The sequence below is a fragment of the Parasteatoda tepidariorum genome, chromosome 2 (assembly GCF_043381705.1).
Source record: "Parasteatoda tepidariorum isolate YZ-2023 chromosome 2, CAS_Ptep_4.0, whole genome shotgun sequence".
In the NCBI taxonomy this organism is placed as follows: Eukaryota; Metazoa; Arthropoda; class Arachnida; order Araneae; family Theridiidae; genus Parasteatoda; species Parasteatoda tepidariorum.
Window position 1 is genome coordinate 31,474,421 of NC_092205.1, and position 11,896 is coordinate 31,486,316.

Genomic DNA, 11,896 nt, shown 5'->3' on the forward strand with positions numbered 1-11,896 from the left:
TTTAATGTGCCATTACCGCACACACATTTCTATCCGAAATATGCTTATTTATGTCCCCTCTACCTACCTTTACATTTTTGACATATATTTTAGAACCACCCTGAATATATATATATATATACGAGGGTTGTCCATAAAATAAGGAAATAAGGTTCCCAAGGAACTGCGGACGCAAGGAACTCTTTTAGGCGAGATTTGGCGAGACTGGCGTGTAGCTTGGCTCCCTTTCTCCCAGTTCCCGCCCCGGCGAGCTGTCTACATCGTTCATTCTTGTCTTGGTAGCCATGAAAGATGGAGCTTCCATTTGTTTCTCACGCCAGGTACGAATTACGCTCTGTGATTCGTTTTTTGTGTGCAAAAAATGTTACTCCGGTGGACATTCATTCCTAACTGTGTGAGGTGTACGGGGAAAAGTGTATGAGTGAGCAACATATACGCAAATGGTGCAGAGAATTCAAAGACTGACGTCCATGACGAGCAGCATTCTGGCAGGCCATCGTTTTCGAACGAAGCGATTGCGAAAGTGGAAGAAGCAATGCTGATTGATCGAAGGGTGACGGTTCGGAATCTCAGCGAAGCGAGATGATCCTTGATCTTTGATGTCAGCAAGTCTTGCATTCACAGCATTTTGAGAGACCGCTTAGGATATGCCAAGGTGTGTGCAAGGTGGGTCCCGAAAATGCTGATGGATGACAGCAAACGGCAACGTGTGGAAGCAGCCCGCGAATTTCTTCATGCCTGCGAAACCGATGGCGAGGAATTTTTGGACTCTGTCGTCACTGGGGAACATGACATGACACCGGAAACAAAATAACAATCCCGTCAGTGGAAACATACAGGCTCGCCGAAGTCGAAGTTTAAGCAAATTCTATCTGACGGCAAAGTGATGACGAGTGTCTTTTGGGACAGGATAGGGTTGTTGTTGTACGAATTCCTGCCTACCGGCACAACAATTAATGCGGATAGCTACTGTCAGACGTTCAAGAACCTCTGGCGTCTGATTCAAAACAAGAGGAGAGGCATGCTCTCAAATGGAGTGCGTCTCCATCAGGACAACGCTCGTTCGCCCACCACCCGTGTCACAGCTGATCTCATCAACAGATTTGGATGGAATACTAGCACACACACCCCTTACAACCCAGACTAGGCCCCCAGTAGAGAAAGTTTTTTGAGCTGGAATCACGTTTCACTCATATGAATTCTCTAATGAATGATTACCTTAGCTGGCAACAATAGTTGATAATATGAATATTTGGTGAAGTTCTTCACCAAATATTCATAGTGCTGGGAATTTTTCCCTGGCCTGATTTGCCTCTCTTAGTTACAGTATTTTTTCAATTTTTTTTCTTCCCATTTATTTTGTTTTTCTTGTCTAGCTGTTAAATTTGTTCTTATTTTATTCATTCTCATCGGTTGAGTCTTGAGAACTTGCGCCTAGTTTTGAGCTCTTGAAATATTCCGTATAGTATTTTTGTGCTTATAATAGTATTTATAAGCTTAATGAATATTTTAGACAATGTATTTTCGTCAAATACTAAAAAAAAAATTTCTTATCTAAGTGTTTGAACTTTTCTCTTGTGGGACCCCTTAAACATGGAAAATGAAGCTTTTGTCTTAAAAAAAAATTTCTTACCTCCTAATCTTTTTAAAGGTGTTCGTTCTATAAACATTTTCCCTAATTCATTATCAGGTTCAAAATACTCTGCTGCCATACGAGTACGTACTCCGGTAGGGTTTACAGAGTTCACTCTTATCTAAAATTGAAAAAAAAGAAAGCTGAAGGAACAAATAATAATTTAAAAAATTTAAGCAGTTGAGATCATGTATCGATAGTAATGTAAGATTTTAAATTTGTTGAAATTTTTTTACAATTTCGGGATTGGAAAACTAATTGAGCGAATAATTTAACTCTTATTTTTTTCATATGGTTGTGTTAAACGCCTCGTGTAGCAACGCCTAAGAGATAAAGTAATGATTCTCTGACCATTAAGAGATAATGCTATATCGAATAGAGAAAGGATGTCTGAAATAATTGCCACCATTAATGTGATCATGAGACCACATTTATAAAAATAAGAATTTACATCATTATTTATCATCATAACTGAGGTCCCGATGCTGCTATTACTACAATAAAAGCTTCAGATGTCTTTGGAGACATCAGGATAATCACCATCAACATCAAGGAGATTATGCTTTAGCGACTATCACTGAAAGAATCTCTGATGCAGTTGCCACTATAACTGGGATCAGGATGCAGCGATTATAAGAATAAGTGCCGCTGATGTCGTTGCCACCATCAAAAAGACTATGCTATATCGATTATCGCTGTAATCTCTTATGCAGTTGCAAGCATAACTGAGACCATGATGCCGCTGTCATAAGAATAAGAGCCGCTGATGTCCTTGCCACCATCAAAGAGATTATGCTATATCGATTATCGCTGAAAGAATCTGATGCAGTTGCCAACATAGCTCGGACAATGATACAGCAAAAATATCAGAATTTTTAAAGCAGTTGCCACCATTATTGGAGTCATAATACCATAATCAAGACAGTGCGAAATCTCTTATGCCACTGCCACCATTAGTAGTAAATATTTTAGAGAGATCTATAAATTTATTTTCTAATTATTATTTTTTAAATAATAGCTTTAAATTGAAAAATAGAAACATTCACGATAAGACTTATAATAAAATTTAAAAAAATTTAATCTTCATAAATAGTTAGTAATTTTTAATCTCAGATTTAATTATCTAACTGGTTTTTCTTACACTCTACTTAAAATGTGATACACTCTCTGTAATAGCTTTGAAAAAGTAAAATACTGAATTAAATATATTAAAATAGAACATTAAAAAAAAGTCATGAAAATTCCATGGTAGAAAAATCAAATTACTAATGAAATCGTGATTTTGAGACGTAATAAAGAAATAAAAAAAATTAATAAATGGAGACAAAAAGGAAATTTTTTTTATTCGCAATCACAGCCTTTAAACCCCTCCTGAATACAAATAGAAAAGTCTGATGTCTAGACAAGCAGAAAATTCTACGAGTTGTTGTGAAAAAAAAGCGTATGAATCCATTATGTATTTTTCTGTTTTGAACGGATTAAAAGAATTTTGAATACTTGCATGCATATACGGACTTGTGTACTTAATATAAAGACTTATTAGCCCAGAATAATACTACACACATAGTCAAATCGAAAGACCAAATTAGGGATAGATAGTTCACAGTAGATTTCAGACGCACTACATCTATGCTTCAAAGCATTTGACGGGCGAAACCACTCGGCTATGATTACCTTTATTTATTCAAAACAAAATTTAAATGAAAAGATCATGTTTTTACAATAATAGCCAATACAATTGAAGATAAAGCTGGTTCATGATAACTTATTCTGAGAAATTTAAAAGTTGTAGAATTTTAAGCAACATGTATAAGAATTTACAAAACAATATAATATAAATGAATATCGCAAATATTTATTTACATACCCCGAAAATTTCAAAAATGATGTTGAAGAGAATAAAACTTGAAAATCGGGTTAAACAAGAACTACTTTTTCCTAAAAATTCCTCCTCAATCAATACTTCTTCACCAATACCCCGTCGTCTGTCTTCACTTTAACTTACCTTGTTCATCTTGTCCATTCGCGAAAAGAAACCGTTTTTACTCAGCATGATGGCCCATCTTGATTGTGTAACAACTCATATGAAAAATTTATTTTCCATGACATTGATTTCTCACAACTTAGTAATCCACAAAATGCCACAGATAGTAATCCGATCGACTTTTTGTAAAAAATGGACATAAGCCGTTTAAGCTCTTTTTCATGGTAAGAGTGCACAGTCAATTTTTACAAAAAATATTTTAAATCGCTAAAAAAGCAAACCTTATACTGTTAATTAATAAACAATTATATTAATAAACCCAAGAAACTGAAGAGGAAAATTATACTTCATCATATAAAATTTCCTTTGCTATTGATGAAAGTAGAAATAAAAGTCGACATGCTTTGAGAACTCAAATATGGAAGCCCCTCAAAGCTTACCGCAGGTGATTCTTCAAGAAACAAAACTGATTTGAAACAGAAACAATAAGTTACCAATGAAAAATGCTCGCCGTCGAACGGAAATGGAAATTTTGCCTTGATTCACCTACCTGGATGACTGCGGTTTTCCTAGTTTCGTTTTGTCACCATTAAGCACAAATGTTTCATACATTTTTAACAGCTAAATTTGCAAAGGTAATAGGTGCTCGCCATGTATATATAATTTTCATTTCCTTTATTTGAAGATTTAGAATCTGATTTATATATTTAAATTGTTTTAATCATTTGCAGTCGTATTAATTACGTAAAACTCTATCGCATTTAAACACAATTCGTTCTTAAGCAAATTTTAAAATATTTATAAAACCAGTTTTTTTTTGGCTGAGTAAACTGAAGCAATCCATGAAAAAAAGTTCACATTTATTATGCATTAATTATTTTTCTCATAATGTATATTTTATGTGCAACATTTTATTAGTGGAATATTTTATTTCATGCACTTCCCTATGCTTTTCTTCCAGAATTAAACAAAATAACTTTTCTATTTATCTTCTTTTTACAAGCTAGCCAGATGTATTTTCATGCTTCAAAAACCAGTCTTATAATGCAACATTTAAATATTATAAATAGCTATTTCACCGTTTCAGTTATTATTATTCATTCAGTTTCAGTTCATTTATATATTTCAGTAATCGGTAATTTCTACATGCGATTTTAATATTAAGAATACATCAGTAAAGGCTTCGTACATTATGAGGTCCGTATTCAGTTGCCATGCATCTTGTCAGCTGATCCACTGCCCCTTTACCTGAACTGTATACGCCAAGAGTCGGAGCTGTTCGGAAAGCGGCAATACTTGAAACATTAACAATCGAGCCTCCTTGTCCTCTTTCCTTCATACCTTTCGCCAAGATCTAGAAATTATGAATACAAATTGAAATGAAAATCATTAAAATTTAAGTAAGTTTAAAAATTTACTGAACAATATAACATTAATAGATTCTAACTCTCGAAAAAGAAATAAAGGTCTGCCAGTTTTGTGTTCGTAAATAACAAATTATAGTTATAGTAGATGGTCTCTTACACCACACATGACGTAGCGTAATCATCACTTTTATTACTTGCATTTTAAAAATCCCTGTAGGAAATGAATTATAATAATGAAAGAAAACATTGCCTAATATAATTAATATTATCTAATGATATGATTAATAGTATCTAATACCACTCTTTTCATACATAGAAGTGCTAAGCAATCACTCCCCTTAATGTGTGGTTAAAAATTCTTAGTGAAAACTGAGGCAAAATATTAAAATAACAAAAATTCCTTGCAGAAAATGATGTGCAACAGAATACTTAATCAAAAATAAATATTTTAAAAGCAGCGATGTCAAATCTAAAACAAAAAACACCGTGTGCATATTTTTCAGAAGAAGTGAGGAATTCTTGAAAGCGATAAAAGTTTATAACGAAAGAGATATGTCCCACTCTTTCCTTTTAGGTGTGATAAAAGTAATATTATGTTTTTTTAGTGCACTTAAGGAACGTGATATTTGTGGTTTTTATTAGTTCTCCGCTTATTGGTTTGCATATGTAGTAAATTGATTGAAATTTCAGTTGTAGAAAACATAACGATAAATTCTGGTCACAAATTTTAAGAAAAAAATATCAGTGACCAAATATTTAAGTAAGGTACTTCAATGACTGAATATAATTTTCTTCCACAGTTTCATTCGCTCATACAAGTAACGCATTTTTTTTTCTTTTAAAGCTGTTTTCTTCTAATGAGGAACGATCTAATAATTACGCGAAAAACTGGCTACAATATTTTTTAACACTGTTCTTTACACTATTATTGAAATTGGTAGACCATACAAAAGATTTATCTTGAGAAAATATGTAAACAGGGAACTTGTTCTTTAAAATTATTAGAAAACGGTCTTATTCATTAATAAGCGATACGTTAATATCAATTTACTAAATTTGATAAACTAGTATTTAAATTTTTTACTTCTTAGTCCTAACCCTTTAATGAACACCAAATTCGGATTGTAAATTTTAGTTATGCAAAGATTTAGTTTGTTACTTGAAGAATAGTGGTAGAGAAAAAATGATGAACGTTTAGTACTAAATAGTTTTACATTTCTAGTGGTATGTAACATTTTTGAGTTAAGTGTTGCCTGACTGGCATTATTGCACCAAAACGAGTTAAAGTAATTGTAATAATTTCACACTTATCTCTGAAGCTATAATACCACGCTGAATTTTGCTTGTAACGTTAAGAAAATTATTACATTTTGTATTGGCGTCCAGTACAAATCTTCAGTTCTCTGATGACAGATCTTCAGTGCTCTAGCTCATCTTAAATAGTAGGAATATCGTGGAGAATCATGCTCGTAGCACTCAGAAATGTGTTTAAATAACGGTCATCGTTAAAGGAGTTCTTAAAGGGATATTGAGTGGTCTCGCTCGTTAGAAAGTGGAGGAAATTAAAATCTGCGGGATCTCATCGGTGCATAACGATAGCAAGTTCATACAAAACAGACTTGAAGAATTGCAAATTAATATTCAAATAAATAAGAAACCAAAATACCATGTTTTACTGTCAAATTATTAGTGAGGAAGCTGGATAAAAAAACAACCTCGAAACTAGTTTGATTTGCCAGAGCAAAACTTGTGTTTCTAATGATCAACGTTGAGCTTTTTCATTTCTGGTGGTAATAAAATTGATTTCGATGCTTTTCGCCTTCCTCAATAGCTTTTAGTGAGATTTTGATTGCGTTTTTTTTTCTCTCTTCAATATGAATTTTCGACGCTAAATTTAGATAAATTTTAGCAAGTATTTGGATTCTAAAAATAAGTGGCAAGGATGATCATGGTGGAACACCAAGTACTTTATCATCTTTTCAATACTAAATTTGGGTTTTTTGACTAAGATTATACAGTTAAAACATAACTTGAAGTTAAGAACTTTTTAATCTCAAATATCATCGCATGTCTTATATTCATTATTATTTTCTAATGATTAGAAAGTAGTATACCATTTATGGGGGATAAAGTATTGTTAAACAATTTATTGAAGCCAGTGATGCTCAATTAACTGTGGTGGGAAGCTGTAGGTAATCAGAGTAGAGTATCTAATATACTGAGGTTCTAGTATATGAGGACTGTGGTAATGGGTGTACTACGACTCCCGGAGAAACAGAATACTACCAAATTGAAATTAAGTTGTTCGTCTTTCGTTCACATTTTCATTATTTTTCCCTTTTTATTTAGGCGTCAAAACATTTTGCTTCAATTTGCACCACATTTGTAACATTATCCATCATTTCTATGTAACATTATCTATATTTTCTAGTTGCAACATTATTTTTATGTGTTTATATTATATTTACTATACAACTTTTTTATAATACATTAATTCAGCACAAGATTCCCATCAAGCTTTGTCTTAAATATTTGGTGCTTGTTAAAAAAAATGTTAGCTGCATTCTGAAGAAGTTGACAATAAGAAAAGTTCAAAAAACAAACATATTTAAGCTGAATAAAGTACAGTACATACTGAATTTGGGAGAAAAATTAAGCATCCAATACATAATATGAAAATAATATTAAAATAAAAAGCTTAATTACCTGGGTAATATTTATGATTGCTTTCACATTGATATTGTATGATCTAAGAAAGAAAATAGCACATTAATATTTTAAAACTCTTTTTCCTATTAAAAATTATAATAACATAAAAGAGTAACAGCTTTTGGTGACCACCTTAGTTACTTTCGAATTAACAGCTTTGCAACTCTTTACTGCATTTTATGTCAATATGATAATATGAAATCCAAAAACCTATTATACTAAAATCTTAGCTCGATTATAATTAGATTAGGGAATAGAACGCTTGCCTCCTAATGGAGTGAACTAAGGTTCGAATTCCAGCGATGGCTGGTCAATATGAACTCCGCATATGTCTCACACAGTGCTAAATGACCACAGGGCTAACGAAAAGTAACATAAATGGTAGATGAATCATGGGTTTGAGTCCCCTTGTCGTGAGGCTAACTGTGAGAGACTTTGATGGTTTTCCTTTAAATGTAACGCAAATTTGCGTTAGCACTATATAAAGGTCCTCCACGAAGGCAAATTTCACTGAATACTTGATCTAAGGGTTCTCTTGTCTTCTGTATTGAGTTCAAAACTAAATGGCTATGGAGTTGAACATTAGTAATCGTCGACTCGAAATTGGGTCGGCTGTTCAACGACGGTTAATGAAAAAAAAATCAGATTTTCTACTTTAAAATATAATATTAACCAAAATTTCAAGAGTAGTGAAACATTTAGGAGCTCTAGTTGGAAACAAAAATCGCTCATGAAGAAACCTAAAATCTGAAAGACTCTGGATTACTTCCAGAAAAATAAATTTTAAACACTGGCTCTTAAGCAAGAAATCAATAATTAATTAACTGACAGAACTTGGACTTATACAAAAGATAATAACGGAAAATTTTATAGGATGGCAAAGGTTTTCAAAAATCGAACTTAATTGAATAATGATGAACTTCAGTGAGTGCTAAAAATTAAGATAAAAACGTATATAAATCCGAATATCCTTTGTATTGTAATGGACTGATAGTAAAGACACGGTTTTCAGTAGAATATTGAGATCAAGCTGGCTGCTGTCATTAAGCGGATGGTTGACCATTTTGATCAGCCTGCTTAGGGAACGAGGCTGCACGATATCGGTTCCCGGTAAACTACTGTTCAACCGTAAAGTGCTCGACTTTGCAGGCAGGTCGTCGGACTACCATAGCGGAGGATCCATCCCCTCTTGTAGAGGATTAAAATTGTGATGTTCTGTCTTTGGATGGTATCCCTAGAAATGTTTCCCAAGCAATTGTCAATGGCCCATTGTGCAGCTCTTGTCCAATGTAAATATAATACTTAATGCCGAGCGTTCTTTTAGTAAGGACCAAATGAAAGTACGGTTAAAAAATATATAAAGTTTGAAAACTATTTAACGATAAACAAAATCCGTCTAAAATTTCGAAATTTGCGTTTTTAAGGAATTGTACAAATTCAGCAACTTGAAAATTAAGCACTCTTTTGCTTTTACAGTTTTTATTGTTTCAAAGGCATAAAGTGAACTCACTCGTCAATTTCCTCTTCCGACAAATCGCCGAACTCTTTGTCTTTTGCTATAGCTGCATTATTAACAAGCAAATCAATAGGTTCAAGATCGGAAATAGTGGTCTTTGTTTTTTCCCAGTTACCAATATCCAAAAGAACAGTCTTTATCTTATTATTCTGAAATTAAATCATAAAAAATAATACATTAATAAAGCAGAAAATATAGGTGATTAGAATTAATTATTAAAATACAATAGAATAGATAGTATTGTATAGATACAATAGATAGTATTGTATAGATACAATAGATAGTATTGTATAGATATACTTCAAAGCATTTTCACTAAAGAAAATAATAAGTCACTGTTTGAGTTTCTAAAACTTTAATGCAAAGTTTTTACGCAAATCTTTAATACTTATACAAATACATTTATAAAAACATTTACCTGGATTTAAATTCCTCCCTTCTCTCCACCAAACCCAAAATTTTACCGCTTACTAAGAGGAGGGTGGGTACTCAATTGGTGTTGGCGGATAAAGAGATTTTTCGGGTGTACGGGCATTGAAGAATTATCAGTAGTCTTTTTTGTACTACACTATAAAATTTTTATTTCATATCTTTTAGTATTTGTATAATCCTTTGTCTTATATTTCTACTTAGTATTTTCTTTATTTTCCTTTTTTGTCATGATTTCCTTTCGTCATGATTTTTTACTCAAACAAGCCAGAGAAACATGCACTAAAAATTTAGGCTACGATGCATAGAAATCATAATTTGCATCAAACATCATTAATTTTCATTATCATTTTTATCAGGATTCTTTTTTAATAAAAGTTTTTCTCTGTGCTGTTTTATTATTTTATTAAACACGCCTGAAGATAACAAGCACGTTTGAGGTAAGAACACAATAAGTATTTTAGTATCAAATTCATGCTTACACATTTTTCTAGTTCTTCTAAATCTGAATGAGTTCTACTGACTGCGATCACCTCCGCACCACATTCCGCCAATCTAATAGCAACAGCCTTTCCAATACCTAAAAAATAATTAACAATCTAATTAATGATTATAAACTTAATGATACATATTTACAATCTTGTTTTGTTTCAAAAGAAATCTCGAAAAATTCATATAAACGTCTACTTCTATTATTACTTATTAAAAGTATAACATTTAAACTGATCAAAAAAAAAATGCGAACCAGTGCATTGGAAACACAACTTATGCTTGCATTATGGATAATCTATTAACTCGTTTTAAAGCGTTAGTATTAATTCTGTCTCATATTCCAAAATTCAAATCTCAGATTTTCATGAACAAAATTATTTATAATAAAGTTTTTAATAAATGAAATTAATAATTACAATGAATTTCAAACTTAATACACTATTAGAAATTTCTTTGACAATTTGATATATTGATTTGACTATTGATTTGCTATATTAAACAAAATGTCAAATAAGGATAAATAAGATGGTATTCAAACTGTTAACTGTGAGAAAACAGTTTATTAACTGCTTTCACTTAGTACGGTTAAACAACCAGAATTCTTTCGTTCTAACTCAGGGCTAAAGAGAATAGAAAGGCTGGTTCATTCCTTTGAAGTAGCTCTCGCCGCTCCAATCCTCCGATTTTCTCTAGTGACGTCACTTTGGCTCAAAGTTCGCACTTTTACTTCAAGAACGAAGCGTTCGGCCTTACTAGCTCTAACTAATATTGGAGCATTTTTTTGCGCGATATTCTAAGACATTTGTTGTTTTCTATAATGACTTTCCTCAGTTTTTGCAGTGAATTTACAAGAATTTAAAACTATTATCGAAATGCCAGTTTGCGCGATTGCAACTTGCAAAAATTCTGATATAAAAACAAAAGGAAAAAGTATAATTTTTCGCGTGTTCCCTAAAGTAAATGAACAACTATGTAAAGAATGGATTCCAAAATGACACAGCTAATATAAAACAGCAATGCGTTTATTCTGTCGTTAAGAACTTTTATAAAAATTCATTATCTAAATAGAAACCGCCTCGTTTCTTCAAAAAGAAAGGCAGGTGAAAAAAATTAAAGGATGGATAAAGTCAAAGAAAATTGAAATGTAAATGAAGAGTAAAAATAAAATATATAGTATATAGTTGGAATTCTCCTAATTTCATACCATTTTTTTTAATGTAGTTATTCTAAGTATTTATGATTTTTTTTTAAAATTATATTCTCTTAAATTTAAATATCTATAAATTGTACCATCGTAAATTTAAATATTTATAAACAATTGTAAAATTTCTAATGTCATTATGAACCTAAATTATTATTTTGTTTCAGTAATTAGCGTATAAGGTTGATGTTTCCTAACAATTAAGTATGAACAAATTGCTATTAACGGCATATTTTAAAATTAGGGATTCTATATTTAACTCAACTTATTGTTATAAAAGAATATGTAGATAAAAAAAGTGTCGATACATGCTTTCATTTTTCTTAATAATTAAAGATAAAACTGAACTTTTTAAAATAAAGAATTTATAGTGTCATTTTCGCCAACTAGCAAAACATTTTTATAAGTTTAAAATGGTATTTTTTTTTTATATAATGGCCGAGAAAGTTTTTCTGAACTATGTTTATGAACGGAAATAATGTGTTAATTACGTAAAGTTTGAAAGCTAATAACCAGAAAAAGTCTAACTTATTTTTACAAAGAGAAAGATGCAAAGTTATCATAA

The 11,896-nt window shown here is 31.7% G+C and overlaps 1 protein-coding gene across 2 annotated transcripts in view; it reads right to left on the bottom strand.

Annotated features, from left to right (window-relative positions):
- LOC107445306 (L-xylulose reductase) overlaps positions 1-11,896 on the bottom strand; it is a 45,280-nt gene that overhangs the window by 1,313 nt on the left and 32,071 nt on the right. Inside the window, exons 2-6 of one of the 2 annotated variants that reach the window (XM_043055114.2) lie at positions 10,121-10,218; positions 9,204-9,358; positions 7,691-7,733; positions 4,807-4,971; positions 1,634-1,754 (exon numbers count right to left, since the gene is read on the bottom strand). In XM_043055114.2, coding sequence (XP_042911048.1) covers positions 1,634-1,754; positions 4,807-4,971; positions 7,691-7,733; positions 9,204-9,358; positions 10,121-10,218 — 582 coding nt within the window. The remainder of the gene's footprint in view (positions 1-1,633; positions 1,755-4,806; positions 4,972-7,690; positions 7,734-9,203; positions 9,359-10,120; positions 10,219-11,896) is intronic. The other variant, XM_071177424.1, reaches the window with a different exon arrangement.